Consider the following 22018-nt stretch of genomic DNA (forward strand, 5'->3'; position numbering starts at 1 on the left):
GGACTCCAAGGCGAGTGTGGGTTTGGCTTTTTTGCAGACAGGTGTCTGCCCTTGCAAAGAATGCCGCTCTTGAGCCTCAGGTCCCCTGGGCAGCATGTAGTGGCCTTTGCTCTTGTCATGCAGCTGAATTTCCAGGGCCCTGACTCCTTGTCACCAGGAGCTGGCAGTCCAGGCCCAGGCTTGGGGAGCAGATGGGTTCTGGGCACCTCCTCACAGTCTGTGGGTTAGGGCCTTAACCCGCTTTGGCACACAGTGAGGCACTGTCACAATGTCCCTTCAAACCCTGACTCCGCCCCTTCCCTTAACCTCTCTGAGCCTTGATTTTCATCAGTAAAATGGGACCCACATGGCTGCTCATTGGGTGCGGTGGGGACTCAATGACAGAATCACTCAACACAGTGCCCGGTTATGCCCAGCACTGGTAAATATTGTTATTATGCAAAACCGGCAGACAAACTAGGAGGAGACTCTGCCCTTGTGGGGTCCCCCTTCAATGGGAGGATGATTGACATTCCTACTGCCCTGTGCAGACTTCACATCACAGCACCCTGTTACCCCCCTTGGCTCTCACCACACCCCAGACGAGGAAGCAGGACTCTTCTGCACACAGTGGCCAGAGGGGGCCTTGCTTCGCTCAGTGACTCAGCCAGCAAGTGGCAGAGCTGGGGTATGATGCTACCTCCTGCGTCTGGTCCCCGCTCCTCCACGTGCCCAGGCCCTGACTTTCAGAGGGGGCTTTTCTAGCTCCAGGGTTTGATGTGGTGCCCCCAGGGCCAACTGTGAGTCTGTGGGAGGCTCCGACTGCCCCTCCCCCCAGTCAGCCAGAGGTGTTTGCCCCTTCTGGGCAATACATGAAATAGGAGCCCTCAATTTTATTTGAAGAAAGGAGTCTGCTGTCCCGGTAAGCCCTGGGGTGCGAGGCCAGGTCCCTTGGGAGCCGCTAAATCTATTTACTCTTTCATGGTAGCACCCAGGTGCATTTAAAGTTTTGGCTGAGCTGTTGAGAGCTTGGGCTCCGAAGTCAAGGTAACTGGGTCTGAATCTGGGCTACCACCTTCCCAGCTGGGGCTCTTATGCAAGTGCTAAGGCTCATGAGTCTGCTGTGAGGATTAGATGAGCTAATTCATGTAAAGTGCCTGGCATGTAGAACTGTTCAATATTGGCTGTTCTTGTGAGAAGCCCTAAGTGAGAAAGCAGTGCTTTTACCCAGAGGAAGGCACCACTGAGGATATTTCAGACATCCTGATGCTATTTGGTAGGAGCTATAGACCTTTTGGGGTGTGCTGGGGGGACAAATGCCTTTAGGGTGGGGCTTGCTCAGTGCCCCCACCCTGCCATATTTCAGCCAAACTCAAGGGGCTCAGGCACCCAGGCTGGACCTAGGGACAGGCTGGTGGAGTGTTTTGCCAGCAGCTTGGCAGCCAGGCTCATTGCTAAAAGGGTGATTTCCCTAGGAGCCAGGATAATTTAACAGATTATCTGGAACAATGGCTAATTAGGAACTAAGCTTTCAGGCAGGATGTCTTTTATTATAAGCTTGGTAAAATTTCACAGGCCCACTGCTGGTATCTGGGCCAGAGAGAGAACATTCTGTCGAGGCCTGGGCACTGGGAAGGCCTTTGGAGCCTGATCTCCTCAGTAACCTCTGCCCTTCCTCACCCAGAGGCCTTAAGGACACAGGACGTGGTCCTGGAGGCCACTGGGCCAAGAAGTCATGGTTCTCTCTGTGTGATTTTACAAGCTCCTTCCTCACTCTGCACCTGGTTTTCCTCACTCTACAAGGAGGGGTGGCCACAGAATCCTGGCCCCCTCCAGTGTGAGAACCTGAGAGAACGTTCCAGACACAAGGTGGTGGTAGGCCTAGCATGGAAACAGGTCCTCTGTGTCCCCCTCTGAAACTCAGGCCCTCTTTCCAGGTGCCCACACCTCAGGCCCTTCTCCTCCCCAGCCCTGTGTGCCCACCTAGCCCCTGTTCCTAGAGCCCAGCACCTTCCCGCGTCCTATTTCTGTGTAAGTCGGATAGCTTTGTAGCCTGTAATTTTAATCACGGTGAACATGATTCACGAGGGGCCAGGGTTGGGCTCTACAGCAGGGCTTTTAGAATCCCCAATTAAGGAGCCATCAATAATATATGAAAATTATAGGGGAGCTCATGCTGCGGAAGGGAGCGCAGCTTAAGGGTAGAGAGCAGTCTGTCAGCTCCGGCCTCCTCCTGTCCCAGCCAGCACAGCCACTGGGGGCTTTGCAGCTCGGGGGAGGTCTCTCAAGCTCCATCCAGCTGTAATTTGTAAAAAGCAAGAGCTGCTTAAATCAGGGGCCATTACGACTGTTCAGGCTTTCAGAGCCACCCACTCATTCCTGAGGCAGGGGACTGAGGTGAATACCACAGGACACAGCCTCTGTCACTCCTAGGAGACCTGGTCCCCTGACCTCCATGGCTGGGTGCCTCTGGGAGGTCCTCTGGAGCACCGATCCTTTGTCTGTAAAGTGGGGATCACAATAATATCAGCTCCACAAGGTCAGTGGCGGGTTAAATGTGTTCATGGATGTGTGGAAGTGTTTTGAAGATGAGCAGTCACGATACAAAGAAGAAGGAAGAGGATTTGATGGAAGGAAGAAACCCCAGAGAGGGGCATTTGACCGGCTTCTGAGAGAACAGGGCACTTTGAGGGCCCCACCTCACCTCAGCTCTTGTCACGGCCGTTTTCCTAATTAGCTGTGTGACCTCTGTGAGAACAATCTAACCCCCTTTCCTGCCTCTCTTTTCTCCTTGGTTGAGAGGATTTGGTTCCTTCCAGCTCTAAAATCTTTAGGTTCTAAGTCAACTTGATAATCAATGAATATGTATGGAAATCACAGGAGGGCCCAGGACTGTGTGTGTGTGTGTGTGTGTGTGTGGGTGTGTGTAGGGGTTGGAGGTGGGTTGGGGGGGTGAGCAGAGGTATAGGTCCGGGGCACTCACCTGTGCCACCTGACTTGTAGAACCACTTAGACCCCACAGGAAGAGTCAGCAAGGTGGAAGGGACAGGAAGCACTGCGTAAGTTCAGAGGTTGGGCTGGGGGTGGGAAAGCAGCAGGAGTAAAGGCTGGGTAGGATATAGTTCCAACCTCTTACTGGGTAGTGACTACATCAACCCCTTCTGATTTGGAGCCAGATTTGCTGGAGTTCAAATCTTCTTCCTACCACCCATTCACTGTGTGACCTTGGGAAATTCACTCAATCTCCCTGAGTTTTTTCTTAATTTATCTGTAAAATGGGATAATAATAGTACTGCCTCATAAAGTTGTTATGAAGATTAAACGAGTTAATATATGGAAAGCACGTAGTGTCTGGCACACAGTAGGGTTACGTGAGGGTTATTATAGGTATGGAAGACCAACTATGCAGCAGATACTCTGTGCAGTATTTCAGGCACGTTCCCTTCCATCCTGCCTCTGACGAAGGAATGATTTGCTCCATTTTAGTGATGAGGAAATGCAGCTTCTGAAGGGTTTTCCACGTTGTCTCATGGAGATAATAAGCTGAGAACCCTGGCCAGTGGGGGTCCTGGACCCCTAGCCTGGCTACCCCTCTGCATCACCCTAGTTCTGGGCCCCCATGACCCCACGCGTGGGCATTGGCAGGGAGTTGACTAGGATGTTGAGAGAATTCCCTGAGCTACTGCGGTAGCTGCCCCAGCAGGTGGGTTGTAAGGAAGAAGAGGAGATCAGGTATTAGAAATTTGGAAGCAACAGAGAGAGTCTTTTCCCAGCTGTACCTCCTAGCCAGGGAGTCAGTGTATCTGAGCAGGGTCTGAGTGGGGGTGGGGGTGGCCGTACTCCCTCTCTTTCACTGAGCAGCTCCCCTGCCCCAGGGCTCCTCCTGTCTTCCCTCTCCTGCCAGTGGCCAGAGTGAATAGTCTTCGGGCCTTCTCCAGGTCTCTCAGCAAACTTCACACATTCTACTGCCTTCTTTTCTGAGCATTTCTGGATGTTGTGTGGAGCCCACAGGTGGGCAGAGCCTATATCTTAACAGAGTAGCTGGTTTGTAAGAGCAAAGGGCCAGCCCTGCATTTCCCTCTCAGTCTTATCCTGTGTGTGTCTGCAGAGAAACCACTCAAAGCTCGGGCCTCCAGGGGATTCAAGCGTAAGGGACATCTTTAGACACTGACAGAAAACTTCTCAGGCATGGAAGGTGAGCAAGGTTCAGACAAGGTGAGCAGGGTAGAGACAAGGCTGAGTTCAGAGTCTTGAGAGATACATCTGTATTTCCTGGGTGGATGGGCCAGGGTTTAGGATTTAGAAAACACTAGAATGTGGAATCACAAATTTACAGCATCCACTTTATGCCTCAGGCTCTCTTCTAAATATATTACATAAATTAAACAATTTAAGCCTCCACCAACCCTATTACATGTAGGTAAATGATCATCCCCATTTTGTAGAAAGGAAACCGAAGCACAGAGAGGTGAAGGAATTTGCCCAAGGTCACACAGCCAGTGAGTAGCAGAACCAGGATCTGAACCCAGGAAACCTCACTCCAGACCACTCTGTTAAACACTTCACTGCTTTATATGGGAAACTCAGAGATCTGCCTTCAAAGCTAGAGTCAGTGGTTCTTAAAGCTTTCTGAAGACATGCTTCCCTTTGAGAAACTGATGAAAACCATGGCTCCTCTCCCCAAACAGTGCAGACACGAACAGAGATTTGCATTCAATTTCAGGGTGTAAGCAAACCTGCTTAAAACTGGTTAAGAGCCTTAAGTCCTGACTAATGGAGCAGTAGCCCTTCCCTACTGGGCTCTCACCCTGGCACCTGTGTGGATGGGGCCAGGAGGGCCACTTTCTACAAAGTGGAGACTGAGGTGAGACCCCTGGTCCCTGAGAGTCCCCATGGAGTCCCTTCGGTGGGACAGCCATGCTGAGACCCTACATCCCTCCTGTCAGGGAGCTTAAGTGTCCCGGCTGCATAGGCAGGAATCATTCATTTTATTGATGACATGAATGTTACACTGTGTCTGAGAAGAATGGGGTGGAGGTGAGGATTGTTCTTGGCTTATGTTCAATTGTGTGTGTATGAATGTGTTTGCGAGGGAGAAAGTGTGTCAGGGTCCCAGCAGGAAAGAGAATGCTACTCCCCTGGTTTCACTGAAGAGATGTAATGGATTTCTTTCGGAGGTGTGGGTGAGGTTGAAGAAACCCACAAGGGACAGTGCAGCACCCAGAACCCAGCACCAGTGGGGAGCTGTTTCTGGCCCAGGCTTGGGGAGCAGTGAGAGGAGACAGCGCTGTTGTCTGTGAGTGAGGGGCAGAGCGTGGTCCTGGGGCAAAGCAGCCCCTCGTAGAACTAAGGTGCTGAAGCTGGGCCAGAGCAGGAAGAAGTACCCCAACCTCTCCGCTCATGTCCCATCTGCCAGTGCCTCCCGTTGGTCAAACCCAACTGGAACCCACAGGGTAAGGGAATGAGGGTGATGGAGTTCGGAAGGAAACAGTCTCCTGGAGTGTAGAACAGGACCGAGAAGGAGCTGGGCCGGTGGGGCTGGGCGGTGGGGGCAGGAGGCGACTCCCCAGCACAGAGAATAGGTCTCCAAATCGGTACAGGCCTGATTGCCAGCCCTCTGACCCCTGACCGGTCAGGGAGGCCCATGTCTCCCAAGTTTGGTAGGACAGCTTCCCACCTGCCTCCATAAATCCCAACATCCGCGTGACGCAGAGAACCTGGGAGCCACTTAATTTAAGAAATTTCAAGTCCGCCTCCCCTTTGAGGGTCTCACTGGAACTGATGACATGTAATTAATGCTGCTTAATTGATATTCTTGGGGCTTAGTCATGAGGTTTTAAGAGCCCTCCCAAGCATCTTTTGTGGCATGTCAGGAGCTTTTCCCACTGGGTTTTGTTGCCAGGGACAAGAAATAAGCTTTTCAGAAGGCAAATACCCTAATTTCCAGGCTTCTTTCTCATTTGTATTTTCTTTCTTTCTCCCCTCTGGGCCCCAGGGTCAGGGAGGTTCCCTCACCTCCCTGATTGCTCAGCCCCTTCCCCAGTTTCACACCGTCCACCTGTCCATACTTGCCCACCTACTCTGCAATTCTCTAGGACTGTCTGTGTCAAAATCACTTGGTAAAACAAAGATTTGGGGCTTCCCTTCAGCTTTATTGATCAGAGAAGTTCTGTGCCCATTGGTGTTTGGTGGCCTGTACCCCAGACTGGGAGCAATATGAGGCCCCCTCCCATCCTCAGAAGCTGGAGTGTGGACAGACAGGTTTAGAAAAGACCAGAAGGAGGGACCAGGGAGCAGGAAGAGGGTTCAGAGCTAGCTCAGCTCAAATTACGATTATGGGTGGTGAGGAGATAACCCACCCACCCCTCCTTCCCCAAGTGTAGTCAGATCATGCCATCATGTGCTTCCCACTGCTAATACCTCATCTCTTCTGGTCCCTTCCAGCTTGAAAACTCTATAATTCTATGTAGAACGAAATACAGCCAATTTTTTTTTAACGTCAGTTCAGTTGTGTTCCTACCATCATTTATAGGGGTGTAAATTGGGCCTGACAGGGGACCGATGGCTTCTGGGATTTTTAAAACCCAAGGTTTTCACAATTTTTGTCTTTGTTATTAGCCCACGTAATGAAGGCTATAAAACATCTTTAGTAAGTCCCTGGGTTGTAGATTTCATGGTTGTTTTTGATGTGCACACGTTAGTGATCCCTGAGGCCTGATAATTCATCATTGCCCAGCCTGGCTCCCTTGCCCACTTTCCTGCTTTGGGAGATACTGGGGGCCCTTGGAGTCCCCCTCCCAGTCCTGTTTCCAGGGGAACTCCATTTTCTTCTCCGACAGAGATCATTCCCTTGGGAATTCCCCTCTGTTGAAGCTTCAGTGCCATTTTAAAAGCTACGCTGTCATCTTCCCTAATGGGTGTTTTCCTTGGAGTCTCTGCTGGCAGTGGGGTGGGGAGGGAGGCTGCATAAAGGAATGCTTGCTCCTTCTGGACTGGGGTTTATCCAGAATCCTGCCAGAGGGATTTTGAAAGGTGTTTGAGGGAAGAGGATAGTGCACTGAGGAGGGGTAGAGTCCTTCCTTAAGGGAGGGTTCTCTTGAACCTGGGTGTTTACCTGGAATATTCTGCAAGAAAGCCAGTAGGAGAAATTTTCCTTTTGTCTGGAGACAGGAGGTATTAAGAATTAGAAAGAGGAAGAGAAGAAAATGCGGGAACTCTTTTGGAACAAGGGTTATGTAAGATTGTTAACGAATTTAGAGGGTGGGGGCAGGAACCCAGTCTTACTCAACTTGAAGCCCTCCCCATTGCCCTGCACAGTGGGGCTTCTTTAAATGCTTTTGAAGTAAACCTTGTCTTTTCTTTTCGTAGTGCTTGAGGACTCCTGCCAATTAGATGAAATGAAAATATAATGGGCTTTGGAGTTAGACATAGCTGGGTTTAGATCCCAGCTCTGCCTAGCTGTGTGGCCTTGGGCAAGTTACTTAACCTCTCTGATTCTCAGTTTTCTCACTTGTAAATGGGTAATAACTTACAGGATTTTTGTGAGAATCGAATGAGATAATGACCCACTTATCTACTGAGCATTCAGTAAGGGCTCAGTAAATGTTAGCTTTCTTCCTTCCTCCATCAGTTGTTCTCAACTCCATCTGCACGTTAGAATCACCTAGGAAACTTAAAAAACAACAACAACAACAACACAGCTGTTCAGGCCCCACCATTGAGATCTGGACTTAATTGGTCTGTGGTGGGGCTTGAGCATGGGTATTTTTTTAAAGCTCCTGTTAAAGGATGCATTTTTAAAAAATAAAACCATTAATCCCATACAAATATAAAATGAACACATGGCGAAGGTTTATTTAATTCATCAATTAAAGAGGGAACCAGTAAGATGTTACAACTGGTTCAAATACAGCAGGTCCTCAAATAAGTCTTTTTGTTCAGTGTTGTTTTATTGTAACATTGATGATATGCCATAGGCACTTAACTCTTGTTTATATCCATTAGCCTATGGTAAAATTGGTTTTGTTATATGTCATTTCCCTTAAAGTCAGAGAAGCTATTAACAACGTTAAATGAGGACTTACTGTAAGCCCACATCCAAGAAATCAGGAATGCTGAAATGAATGTACAAATAGATGCAAAATTGGCCAATATCCACAGGGTAGTAATCAAATAATCAACTGCATTCCACTGAAAGAAAATTTATTTGCATTTCTATGGATAAGAATTGTTCTCATGACTCTATGCTTTCTACAATTTCCAGAGTTGTAAAGTAGCTCAAAGACAATGAACGGTACAGACCTCTATGAAGTCAGATACCTGGACTAATACTGTTTCCCCAAAAATAAGACCTAGCCAGACCATCAGCTCTAATGCGTTTTTTGGAGCAAAAATTAATATAAGACCCAGTCTTATTTTGATATAAGACCAGGTATAATATAATATAATATAATATAATATAATATAATATAATATAATATAATATAATATAATACTGAGTCTTGTATTAATTTTTGCTCCAAAAGACACATTACAGCTGATAGTCTGGCTAGGTCTGATTTTCGGGGAAACACTGGTATGTGAAATGGGACACCCAATAATCAGCTGTTTTGTACATTTCAGTCTCTTTCACACTTCCCCAGTGGTTCTAATATGCAGCCAGCGAGGAGGGCCCTGCCGTACACCTTTGTATATGGCTCTGTTAGCACTGTTGTCACACTGTATTGTACTTATTTGTTCATGAGTTGTCCCACCAATGATAGAAAAGTCACTAAGTACAGAGTTCATGTCCTATTTATGTTTGTAGCTCTGCACCCAGCACACTCCCTGGCCTGTAATGAAGTGCTTAAAAACTGCTTATTGAATTAATAATTGAATTGAGTTGGATGGTAACCCTTTAGGAAGTAAGCAGGACAAGTAGTAGTCTCCATCTTCTGAAGAGGAAATTGAGGCTTTGAAAGGTCTGAGCACGTCACACAATTAGCTTGTGAGGACGTTAGGACTCAAACCCACTCATCCATTTCCTCATTCAACCTGACTTCATTCGACAGTTCCTGAGTGCCTACGGGGTACCAGCCACTGGAAGCAGCGAGCTTCTGCTCTCCTTGTCCCTGGGATGTTACATGTAGCACAACATGGCTTAGAGAGCACGGGCCAGAATACCTGGGTTGTGCCTGAAAGCCAGCAATTAATATTAGCCATGTGACCCTGGACGAATTACTTAGCTTTTCTGTGCTTTCATTTTCTCACCTATAAAATGGAGGAAGCCTACCATAAAAGGATTAAATAAGGTAATATGGTACATGATGTTTAACATAGTTCCTGGTACTAAATCATCCACGACTGAGAGCCTGTGGCTGTGAAACTATGTTGGGTCCTGGGCTGCAAAGGAGGGATCTTCCTGCTGCTTGAGAAGTTCAGTCTGCTGGGGTGGAAAGAGCCTCAGTAGACCATTACCAGGGGCTGTGCTAAGCGCAGCACTAGGGATGTGAGGAGCATTATGGGAACACACTGGAGAGGTTGGGAGTTGGACAGCAGGACTTCCGGGGAGCTGAGTCTTCAAGTGTTAGCAATTGGCCCCCATGGGGGACCCGTTAGGAGGTTGCTACAGTGGGTGAGATGAGAAAATGGTGAGGCCTGACCAATGCCACAGCAGAGGAGGCAGAGACAGGAGAGAGATTTAGCTGATGGAATTGACAGGAGCAAGAAGTTGATTAGATGAGGGGGGTGAAGGCAAGAGGTGCCAAATCTAGTGCTCCTCAGATGACCCCTCAGACTACCTTAGGTGGGAGGTTCTTTGTGCAGGTTTTTAACTTAATTCAGGGTAGAAGGGGACACTAGGAAATGTCTCAGATGACACGGGCCTTGCCTACCACACCTCACGTGAGAGGGGCCCACGTGTTGGCATTTTTCTGGGCTGCAGAGCCCCATCAAGGAGGACTGGTACTCAGGATTAATTACTGCTCAACTGAAAAACATGTTTCTATATTAAGATTAGATTAACAACCTATTTAAAATATTTATTGTATATCTGCCCGTCTTGTTTACTTTGGGGAATATTGTCCCCTCCCTTCATGGAGCCTAAAGTACAGTGTTTTTATGCTTTATCCTTTAGCCCTGTGTCTCTTTTTTGAAACAAAATATCACCAAAAATGTCCAGTGTATTGAACAGATATAAAAGAGAGTTGCTTTGATGGAATTGATGGCTTGGAATCATGCCCATGCTGCCCCCCTCCGTGGCACGGAAGACTCCTAGGAACTCAGGGCCCCTGTGTGCCACAGTGTAGCCCAGTGCTTCTCAAAGGGAGGCCCTGGCACCAGCAGCAGCGACTATGTTTTTTTTTTAGAAATGCAGATTCTCAGGCCTCGCCCTAAACCTAATGAATCACAACACATGGGAGTGAGGCCTACACCTGTGTTTTAACAAACCCTCTAAGTGTTTCTGATGCCCCAAAATGGGGAGTGGTGTCCCTTCAGTCATTTGGGGAATTTAATGGGATTTAATTATTGAGTGTTTAATATGTACAAAATTATGGAGTATATGATGCAGGGGATACTGAGAAAGTCAAGTCTGTGTATTGGTTATCTGTTGCTGAGTAACAAATTAACCCAGAGTTTAGCTACTCAAACAACAGAGTCATGAATCTGGGTGCTGCTTTGTGGGATCCTCTGTCCTACAAGGTTGCAGTCAGGGATGTTGGGCAGAGCCTCAGTCATCACAAGGTTCAGCTGGGGCAGGACCCACTTCTAAGTTCAGTCAACGGTTGTTGGTAGGATTCAGATTCTGAGCGTTGGGTTGGCCACCCTTAGTTCCTTGCCACCTGGGCCTCTCCATAGGGCAGCTCACAACATGGCAGCTGCCTTCATCAGTGAGCCAGCAAGAGAGAACGAGAGAGGGTGCCCAAGACGGAAGACATAGTCCTTTATAACAGAATCTTGGAAGTGGCTTGTATTCTTGTCCATTCATCAGAAGTGAGTCGCTGGGTCCAGCCCACATTCACAGGGAGGGATTATACAAGGGTGTGGATCCTAGGAGGTGAGAATCTTAAAAGATCCCATGGTCTCTGTCTCTGCCCTTGAATTTACAATGAGGACATCAAATAAGTACACACTTAACTGGAGTCAGTCAGGGAAGGATGGTGGTCGTAGGTGCAGGCACGAGTTCACTGGCAGTTCAGAGAGAAGTAAAACTCTCTGGTTGGAGGAATCAGTAAGGTTTCTTGGAGGAGGCGGCATTGGCAATGGACTTTGAAGGACTGGAGGATGTGTCACTGGCTGAGAAGGGGAGGCCAGGTAGAGGATATAGCATAGACAACGGCAGTAAGGCGGGAAAGTGAAGCACGTGCTCAAAACCATTCAACTGGGGTGGAGCCTAGATGGATAGAGGGAGAATAAAGCTGGAGCCATAACATGGACAGTTTCCATTGTTGGATGGAGGAGCTCTCGCCTTGACTGCAGGTGGGGCCGGGAGCCATTAGAGGTGTGGCTTCCGCTACCACCGGGCCCAGGACCTAGGGGCCTCGAGCCCAGTGCTTCCCCGCCCGCCAGCCTGGCCCTCAGAGCCACGCCCTGTCACCTCTTGCAGTTCGGACGCACGGAAGTCATCGACAACACACTCAATCCCGACTTCGTGCGCAAATTCATTGTGGATTACTTCTTCGAGGAGAAGCAGAACCTCCGTTTCGACCTGTAAGTGGAAGATGGTGCTGAGGACGGAGCTGGGTGAGGAAGTACTGATGGGAGGTGGGGACACAGGACCTGTGATGGGGCAGGAGTTCCCCTGACCAGGGAAGGTGGGTGAGGGGGGCGCTGTGATGTTAGAGGAAGCCCAGGATTGGCCTGGAATAAAAGTGACAATTAGCTGAAGTCCAGCCCCACCCCCATTATGAGATGGAAGGGAGATGGGGAGAGAGAACAAAGCCCTCCCTACATTGGTCTCAGTTAAGTGTGGGAGGGCACTGAGCAAGCTACCTGACTGGGGGGAATTGAGGAAAGATCTTGGGAGCAACTGTAGCTCCACCTCCGGGAGCCCTTTTCTCCCTAGGTGACCAGGAAGTCCCCACCGACCTCTGTTAAAGCTTGTTCTGGTAGAGGGGCTCCTGCAGTCGCCCCTCCTGCATCGGTAACTGGGCTGACAGAGGGCTCCAGGCACCTACGTTTTTATCACAAAGACGAAAAGGGCCCCTCTCCTGAGGGTAAAGATGATGGTGGGGTTTCAGGCTTGTGAACAGGTGGGAGAGTGTTGTTGTTTTTACGGGGTGTGGGTGGTAAGAAAGAAAAGACTGTCTCAGAGAACTGTGGACAGAGAGGGGGGAAAGGGGCTTGGGGGCCTGAGGGAGCAAAGGAAAGAAATGCAGTGGAAGGAAATGATTTTGGAGGGAGTGATGGGAGCATCAGTGCCGCCCACGGCAGAGGTCATTTGGTGACATTTTGGAGAGACAGTGCTCAGCGCAGGGGCTGGCACAAGAATGACTGCCCCTCAGCGGGACTCAGCGGGGCCTGGAATGGCTGTTTGGCTGCAGAGATGGCAGTGTGAGTGGGGGGATGCAGGTGAGGCTGCAGGTGAGCAGGCTGCAGGTGGAGGGAGGTGTCCAGCTATAGGCTCAGCCTGCCTGCAGCTGCCAAGGTGGTGGCAATGCCTCCTTCCTTCTTGGGAAACCCGGCCCGAGGGCAGGCTGGGCAGGCCTGGGCAAGGTGAAACAATCAGGGAAGGTCCAAGGCAAGGTGTTGAGCTCCAAGGGCAGCCGAGCCTTAGCTGGGAAGATGGGAGAACAGGCAGTGACGCGCAAGGTGGCTCAGCCACCTGTGAACTAGCCAAGGTAGCAGAGCGCATTGATTGTATGTGTTCAATTTTCAATGAGGTATAACACATATATAGTGTGGTGCACAGATCTTAAGAGTCCACGCCATGATGCATTTGTACATCTGTGACACCCATGTAACCACCACCCAAATCGAGAGACAGAACATGGCCAGCACCCCAGAAGGCTCCCATTTGCGCCTCCAGCCATTACTCCCAGAAATATCCACTGTATCAGAGCCTGCTTTTTGGGGTGCAGGGATACTGACTCAGCTCAAGGACCCAGGCGGGGTTGGGCGGGACGCTCTGAGTGTCTCAACCTCTCTGTGTGTCTCCTGCAGATACGACGTTGACTCGAAGAGCCCTGACTTATCGAAACACGTGAGTTCCCCTCGTGACTGCCCAGAGATGCTGAAAGTCTCTTAAATGCCAAGCTGAGTTGGCCTCGGGCTTCACTGTGACACAGAGTGTGTGCCTGATGCTGCATCCTGTCATTTCAGAGCCATCACACTCCGGGAGTGGGGTGATGGGGGAGGTGGGATGGCTCTGAGCAGAGTGGGTGACACTGGTCGTTTCTGTACCCTGGATATGCAGGATTTTCTGGGCCAGGCCTTCTGCACCCTTGGAGAAATTGTGGGGTCCCCCGGGAGCCGCCTGGAGAAGCCCCTCACGTAAGTGTAGAGGGGGCTGGGCCTGTCTGGGTCGCTTCTTCAGTGATGGGCCAACTTCCTGTCCCCGCTGCTCAGGGCTGGCTCAGGGTAGAGGTGAAGCAGCCAGTCAATCGTGAGGGATGATTAGGAAGAAGGAGGCCCCATGGGCCCTGCCTTTGCAGGGCTTTTAACCCAGTTACCTTGGAGGGACCCCAGCTCGGTTATCAGAGCCCCATATTCCGAGGATGACCCTGAGATGCTGTCTATTCCCCACACTCCTCACATTGTGTAGGGGAAGAAACCAGAGCCAGAAAGAAGTAACTTGTCCAAGGCCACACAGATAGGAGCTGGGGTTTGAACTGACGATTCTGCTCGCAGAGCACATTCCTCAGACTGTTTGTACCTTGTTGTAGGCCAGAGCTGGGTATGGTGAAGCCCTCCCCATCTCACCGTGCCCCTGGCATCTGCATTAAAGGGCCTTAAGTGCTTTTAGGGAAAAGCCATTACTCTGAGCAGGCTCTGGCATGAGGAGTCCCAGGGCTTCTCACAGGGACCAGCCAGGGCTGACCAGGTGCTAGGGGTGACCTTTCTTAACCCTATTTCTTAGGAAGCCCCAGGAGCAGGGCCCAGGCAAGAGAGGCCTGAAGACTGGGATAAGCATCCAGGTCACGGGGCCGAGGGGGCAGGAAGGGGGATTGGGCTGGGCTGGGCATCAACCACCAACTTGCTTCTGCCAAGTTCACACTGCGTGCTGTCCTCCCACCCTGGTCAATAATTGCAGAATGTGTTATTGTGTGTGTGTGTGTGTGTGTGTGTGTGTGTGTATGGGGGGTGGTCTCTCTCCCAGGCCCTTGTCTCTGACCCCTAGTAACTGTGTGGTAACTTCAGGGACCCCAGAAAGACTTCCCTGGCCCCCAAAAGGTCACCTCTGGGTTCACAGAAAATAGTGATAGCTATCATTTATTGAGAACAGCGAGCAAACCCAGGTTTGGGGTACTCTGAAGCTTATAGAACTTGGGGTCCCAGGAGTGAGTGTGAGTGTGTTTCTGCCCCTCTCAGCTCCCAACTGCTTGGATCAAAAGCCCACGAGTCGCTTGGGTCTGTTTCCTGCTTTCTGTCACCTGATGCCCCTTTGGTGGAGGACACACCTGGGGGGATTGAGGACATGGGGTAGGAAATGGCTAGGGAGCTGGGCTTAAAGGGCCAGCAGGATCTAAACTGTCCAGGTTGGTGGAGATGTTTGGGGTTCTAAGGGAGGGGGACCTATTCCGCCCACTGAAGGTTGCATGTGCTTAAGTGCTATTGTCTCCTTGGCTATGACATCTTCTTTTCACCAGGCCTCTCTTCTGGGCCAGACAGGGTTTTGCTTCCATGATCTCATGTGATTCTCTCGGTAGGGTCCCACTTCACAGCCTGCACACTGAGGCTCAAAGAGACAGTGCAGTGGTTCTCAGCCTGCAGCAGGCATCAGCATCCCTGGGCGGCTTGTTAAACAAAGATTGCTGAGCTCCGCCCCTCTCCCTGCCCCTCCCCCCGCACCCCCAGATTTACACATCCAGTGGGTCCAGGGTGGGGCTTGAGAATGTCCATTTCTAACACATTCCCAGGGAATGGTGATGCTGCTGGTCTGGGACCCCACTTTGAGAACCCCTGAGGTAGAGTTGCCCAGGGTTTCACAACAATGTTTGGGAAGATGGCATCTCCTTCCCCTGACCTGTGGCTTTTGGTCCTGTTTTGATGTTTGATCCAAAACAGAAACCCATCGCTAAGAATCCAGATGCCAAGTACTCTGGCCTCTCAGGATAGGTGTACTTGGCTCATGAGACGCTCTCTTTCTTCCTTTTTCTGCACAGGATAGGAGCATTCAGCCTGAATTCCAGGACGGGCAAACCCATGCCAGCTGTGTCCAACGGGTAGGTCACCAGACATCTCTGGCCCTGGAGTCCTCAAGCCATCCAGCCAGCTCTGCCGAGGGTCCTCAGAGTCAGGCCCAGTCCCAGTCCACTGGCATTCAGCCCTGGCCAGGGGACAGAGAAAGTCCTGGGTCTCTCCTCAAGGACCAAGGCCCTTTAGGCTACTTTGCAGCTGGCCCCTTCCGCCATCCAGGCTAGAGCTCAGCTTCCACAGCCCCAGGGGCTCATGGGACTTCTGGGAGCAGGGTGGGGCCTAGAGGTAGGGGCTGTTAACAGGGATTAGCAGGGGCCAGGCACTTTCTCTTCCCTTCTCTCCCTGGCCTAGTTTCTTTTACCTCCTACCTCTTACCCTTCTCTCTCTCCCTCTCTTCCCCTCCATTGCTTCCACTGCTGGACATCAGCTTTCTTCTCCTCAGAGTAGCTTCAGCTAAATCCTCACTTTTTGCATTTGCTCACCAGCTGCAGTGGGCCAGCCTCGCTCCCCCAGCTTCCACTCTGCCCATCTGCTTTTGGCTGGTCTCACGCAAATGTGGGCAACGCAGACCCTCCCCACTCCTTCCCTCTCCTTCTTTCCTGACTGAAGGGAGAGTCCGCACCCCAGCAGGGGGCAGGGGAGGGAACCTCTTGGCCAAGTCAGCAAAGGTCCACCACTTTTGCTGAGGGCTCCCAGGAGTTGGAGTGCCTGCAGCTGGATTTGCCACCAGACCAGCTGAATCTGGGAGCAGGGCCTCTGGGGGGGACCCAGGGAGGCTCACAGCCCAGGAAAAGGTGTGGATGCTAATTTACAAGGAGAGTAGAGAAGAAGCAATTAGAAAGCAGGAGTCGGAGAGGAACAGAGAGGGAGGAAGAGAAAGTTAAGGCCTAGCAGGTGGACGCAGGGCTGGAGAGAGGGCAAGGAAAGATGGGAAATAGAAAAGGGGCTCAAAGGCTAAGAGAGGAACAGATGGAGGAGGCTGGGCGAGGAGGCTGGTGTGAGGATTTTATCGCCTGGTCAAACAAATCATATCTCTACTACCAGGGAGGGCCAGATGGGGTGGGTGGGGAAGAGCTTGGGGGCACTCGGTTCAGCTGCCCCTGTCTCGGGGACAAGCTGGCAGGCAGTGCTACCTGCCTGTGGCAGGGGAACCTCTGAATGTGGCCCCTGCTCTGCTCACCTGGTTGGGAGAGATCTGAGCTGTCATATCAGCCCCCAGGGCTGGCTCCCCTGCCTCTCTGTCTCCTCTGTTTGTGAGCCTCTCCCTCCAAGAACTGGTGCTGGGAAGAGCTCCAACAGTGGTTCTCAAAGTGTGTTCCGCAGACAGCATGCTGGTGGCCCTGAGGCTGGCCCGAGGTGTGGGCTGCCTTTTATCAGCTTTGAACAATTGTAAAGGAAAGGGGGCAGGGAGGGAAATGATGCTCCTTGGGGGCCTTCACACCCATTTTATGGGTGAGGAAAGGGCTCAGAGAGGTACAAGAATGAGCCCAAAGTCATGCAGCTGCTGGACAGCCTGACATGTTCTGCCTTCCAGTGGCTGCACTGGGACCCCTGGGTCAGACTCAACCATCAGAGTGGGATGGGCTGGTGCCTGGGGGAGGGGAGAGGGGGTGCAGGTCCTCTGGGTGGGCCAACTTCAGGTCCTGGCTGCCCACCTCACTGAGGAGCTGCATGGTTGGCTGAGATCTCTTCGGAGAGAGACCCCAGTCAGAGTTCCAGGGGAGGCAGGCATGGGAGAGGGCTGGGCATGCTGCCCCCAAGAGTGTATCAGCCCTCCCGCTTTACTCCCTCTTGCTGCTCTCTCTCCCTCGATGAGTCAGAGTGGGTCAGAGCTGGAATTTTCGGGGACTCTGGGATCAGCTGGGTACAGTGTGGGGTGGCTTGCCCACAAGGTCTTTTGCCCACAGAAGTGGTCTATGGATGGAAAGTTTGAGAACCACTGGTCTGGAAGCCTCCGGGTGAGTCTGGATGCTTTTCCGATTCTAGGACTTTCACTGCAGACACTCACCACCCTTCCTGGTGGGCTCTCAGGGAGCAGGGGTGGGGCAGCTCCAGGCCTGGGGTCTGGCCCAGGAAGCAGTGCACTAGGCCACACTGCCACAGTGTTTCAGGAGACTCTGTCTCCTCAGGGGCTTGGGGCCGATCTGCTGGGGGTGGGGGTGGGGGAGGATGAGGGCTGATTCAGGGAGTGTTCTGCCTGTGTCTCCGTCTGTGTCTGGCTCTCTATTCTTTCATCTTCTCCTCTCCCAGTGGTGTCTCAGGGAAGAAATGTGGCACCATCATCCTGTCTGCTGAGGAGCTCAGCAACTGTAGGGTAAGTGGCGGAGGGCCTCCAGGACAGGACGTGGCGGGGGTGGGGTGGGGTGGGGGCAGGCTGGCCCCCAGGACCATGTGTCCTTGGAGGGAATGGGAAGGCAGGGCTCCTCAGTCTGACCTGGCGTCAGAATTCTGTAACATCAGAACTAGCAGGTGTCTTCCCTTTTTTACAAGGGGGTGACTGAGGCTCAGAGAGGGGAACGAACTTGCCCATAATCAGCCGCAGAGCTGGGCCCGGAGCCCTGGGTCCCTGGGTCCCCGCTTCCCACGCCAGAGCTCCTTCCACTCCTCATCATGGCACCACTCACCTGGAGCCAAGACTCCTTGGCACCAACACTGGCAGCAGCGGGGCCTTTTCAATCTTGGAGCCTGGGGTGCTTGGCATTTAGTTGTCATTTTTCACTTTTAGCTCTAAAGTAGGGTCACACTCTGCATGGGGTTGAGGGAGTGAGGGCGTGTGGTTAGGGTGTATGTGTATGTGTATGTGTGTGAGCATGTATGTGCGTGCGTGTGTGCGAGTATACATGTGTATGTGTGCAAGTGTGTGTGTGTATGTGTGCAAGTGTGTGTGTGAGTGTGTATGTGAGCATGTGTGTGCGCGCGTGCATGTGTGGGGGTGGGGTGGGGGGAAGCCAGAGTCTGCAATCCCAGACAGTCCTTGGTTCTGCTGCTTTTATGGGACTATGGAGAAGCAGGAGATGGGGACAGCTGAAGGGGCAGCTGAGCATAGCAAGAAGGGGCTCAGGGAACCTGATGGCTGATACTAAGGATATAGTTCTTATTTGTTGAGTGATGGGCATTTTATGTAAGTTATCACTACTGCTGACAACAATCCTAAGAGGTAGGTGCTGTTGTTTATTCCCATTTATGGATGAGGACATTGAGGCTCAGAGCAGCTAAGTCACCTGTTCAAGGGTAAGAAGTGGTAGAGTCAGAGTTTAATCTAGGTCAGCCTGATCCTAAAACCCAGGCTCATTCCCCCAAACCACCCCGGCCGGCGTGCCTCTTAGGTTAATTAGGAGCCACAGGTGGGCAGGTGGTGGGTCCTGCGAGAAAAAGTGGAGGCAGCAACAGAGTGTGAGCCTGGGGTAACCTGGGGACCCAGCTTCCCATAGGGCTGGGTCCTGCTCAGGTTGGAGGGCCTGGGAAGGATGAGGAGAGAAACAAGATTTTCTGAACTTCCAGGGAAGTCAGTGCAACTATTACATCTATTAGCTATCACTATTTATTTAAAATTGAGGAAAAAAATAAATTATGTATTAATTTAGTTAAATAACAATAGTTTAACCCATTACAGGTTAACATAAATAATATCTCTTTTGAAAGATAACTATATTTTTCAAAGCAAAAGTCATTGAGTGAGAAGAGTGGCCTTGTTTTATTACATTTTTGTAAATCTCTAACGTCTGACTTAGCAGAAGAGAACTAACCGGATTCTCATACCTGCTTCTGCAGTCAATCTGTTGTGATATTACTGTCAGGTAACTTCTAGAAAACTCCACATCTTATTAGCATTATTATGAAAATAATTTTGGCCTCATGGATGCCCCACCCCCACCCTGCCAGGGTTCCAGGTCCATATTTTGAGAATTGCTGGTATGGAGGTATAAATTGTTAGCCAACATTAATTGAGCAATTATTCTGAGCCACGCACTGTGCTAAATGGTTACATGTATCAACTTATACATCTGATATATAGTGTAACATGTAGTAGGACGTATTATAATATCTGATGTATTATGGTCCTCATTTTACAGAGCGGTTAAGTGACCTGCCCAAGGTCACACAGCCATTGAGTAGAAGAGCTTGAACCTAAGAGTCTGGTTCGAGCCAGGGTCTTTAACCACTAGGCTACGGTGTTCCAAACTGCTTTCAGAGGCTTCCAGTTAGGGAATAAGACACAGAATGGATAGGACAGGGCAGTATAGTGATAACCAAATTAACTCATTCGGAACTGCGCATTCTGGTCTCTCTACTGGTCTGTTTACCTCAGTGCGTCTGGAGGAACTTGGCAGCAGGACTAAGCCTTCCCCCATGTGTACTCCCAGCAGAGAGCTGGGTGCACAGTAGGTGCTCTCAAGGACCTATCATGAATCTGTGACTGAATGAACAGGAAACACACATCACATGGTCAGTAGCAGGTTGATGATGAAAACCACACCTGTGTATGCTGACGATCTGGACGCTAGGGAACCCAGCTGACGCGTAGACGACAGCTTCTGTTTAAACTTCCGAGCCTCAGTTTCTCCACCTGTCTGTTCGGGTTGAGAAGGCTTCTGTGAGGATGAAAGGTGATCTACTGTGCCTAACTGGCGCCTGGCTCCTCGTGGATGACTGGGAAAGACTGAATCTGAATTCCTTGAAGCTTAAATTCAGTTTGTCCCCAAGCTTCTAGCTCAGCTGGTGACTTCCTCCCTAGTTTATAATTAAATAAGGTCATATAAGTGAAAAATGGAAATTCTAAAGCTCTAGAAAATGCTGGGTGCTGGGATTGGTAGGCAGGCTGCATTTAACACCTATTGGGCCCCCCTCTTCCTCCTCCTGCCCCACTCCTCCCTGCCCCTCCTTCACCCAGGGATGGCAGCAGTTTCCTGGATTTAAGCTGTTCCAGCACTAGGGCCTGGGAAGTGGGGGTTCCTCCCATCCCTGAGACTGTCAGCTCCTTTTCTTTGGGGCATCTTTGGCTGAGTTCTGTCTTTCCCTAGAATACTTGCAAGGAAAAGAGACTAATCCCCGGCATCTGGCTGAATTAAAATAATTACATCTGAGAGGCTTTGCCTGTGTCGGTGCAGCTCGGCATTCAGTGGGAGGATCAAAGGAAGAGGGTGGAGTCGGAGAGACAGTTTCCACCAGAGCAGGGCTTCCTGCTCAAGTGAATACATTCTGCTGAAGTAGACAAACCCTCCCTTCATCCGTGGGGATGGCGTGGGCGGGCGGGGGCCGACAAAGGATCAGAGTGGATTCCAGCGGGTCACCAGCATGCTTGCTTACCAGTGTGCTTTGATAGGTTATAGAAAAGCCTTGCTCATCTAGAATTTAAATACCAAGGAAGTTCCAACAATCAGAATTTAATCCGCAGTACTAGTCAGTGGTACTTGATTTGACAAGGATGACCTTGAAGCTCCTGGAGGGCTTCTGAGTCACCACTGAATTATGCTCAGCAGTAAAACTGTTATTATTCCGTGTATAGCGACCGGCTCTTGCATGGTTCTCCCAGTTGACCAAGACTCTCGTGTTTACAGTCTGTTTGATTCTCACCCAGGGCTGGGGGCTGTGTAGGTGTGAGTGACCCTGTTTTACAGATGCAGAGAGGATGATGTGGTCTGCCTAAGACCGCAGGATTGTAGCCCAGGCTCTGGCCTCTGAGTCCACAGGGGGTCTTTCTCTCACCCTAGCGAAGCCTGTTTATGGTCCATGAACAGCTGTGGGCTTTGTGGGCTTTAGCAGGCACGGGGAGTGGAGGGCTTCTGGAGGCAGGCAGGGGTGCTGTGGATGCAGGGAGCAGCTCCTTGCCCTCTCCTTCCCAGACCCTCAGCCCCTCCCCCACCCCAAGCCTGCCAGCCACTCAGACCTGCCTCACGCTGGAGTCAGGAGTTCCTGGCTGCCAACCACATGCTCACTGCCTCCCCGGCAGCTGCCTGCACATACTGGCAAGAGTGTGGCTCACCTCCCCCAAGCCATGGGAATCGAAGCTTCTTCTTCTTGCTGCTGCTGCTGCTGCTGCTGCTGCTGCTGCTGCTGCTGCTGCTGCTGCCCTGGGGGTCCCCACCCCTTGGGTATTACCAGCCTGCTCATGTATTCATTCATTTCATTTCAGCATATATGCTTTGGCTCAGTCCTCGCCCTCCCACAGTTTCCAATTTAGTGTAAGAGACAGAAATTCCAACCAGCAATTGTAGTACAGCAGTGGTTCTCAACCCTGTCAGCCCCGTTGCCTTGTTATAACAAGTATTTTATAGTATACTTTATTATCCCGAAGGAAAATTCATGGATAGTGCTATATAATGCCGAAATACATACAGGTGAGGGAATGAGCTCGTGCAACTATCTGGAGGAAGAAGATAGGTCCAGGCAAAACTAACAGCTTGTGCAAAGACCCTGGGGCAGGGGGAGCGTGATGACTGATGGCAGAGAGGTGAGGGTATAGGTGGGAGTGGGGGCCAGACTGTGCAGGACTTGTAGCGGGGGAGCTTAGCAGCCTTGAATCCCAATCAAATCCAAACTCTTATTGTTCAAAAGACAAATTTCAGGGAAAGTCCAGTATCTCCATGGGGGAAACTAGGGCAGACTCCTGGGAGGAAGGCAGGAAGATAAGAAGAAAGAGGTGGGAGATGTGGTGATGGTTTTCTGAGACTCAGAAGTCTGCAGGTTGGTATTTCAGAAAGAT

At 50.9% G+C, this 22018-nt stretch overlaps 1 protein-coding gene across 1 annotated transcript in view; it reads left to right on the forward strand.

The window, feature by feature from the left end:
- The window catches only part of CPNE5 (copine 5), a 90170-nt gene that overhangs the window by 28323 nt on the left and 39829 nt on the right, over positions 1-22018 (forward strand). Inside the window, exons 4-9 of the mRNA XM_088796334.1 lie at positions 11564-11667; positions 13120-13159; positions 13373-13449; positions 15282-15341; positions 17223-17273; positions 17566-17629. Coding sequence (XP_088652460.1) covers positions 11564-11667; positions 13120-13159; positions 13373-13449; positions 15282-15341; positions 17223-17273; positions 17566-17629 — 396 coding nt within the window. The remainder of the gene's footprint in view (positions 1-11563; positions 11668-13119; positions 13160-13372; positions 13450-15281; positions 15342-17222; positions 17274-17565; positions 17630-22018) is intronic.

This window comes from Rhinolophus sinicus, chromosome 2 (assembly GCF_057876585.1).
Source record: "Rhinolophus sinicus isolate RSI-liver-muscle chromosome 2, RSI-T2T, whole genome shotgun sequence".
In the NCBI taxonomy this organism is placed as follows: domain Eukaryota; kingdom Metazoa; phylum Chordata; class Mammalia; order Chiroptera; family Rhinolophidae; genus Rhinolophus; species Rhinolophus sinicus.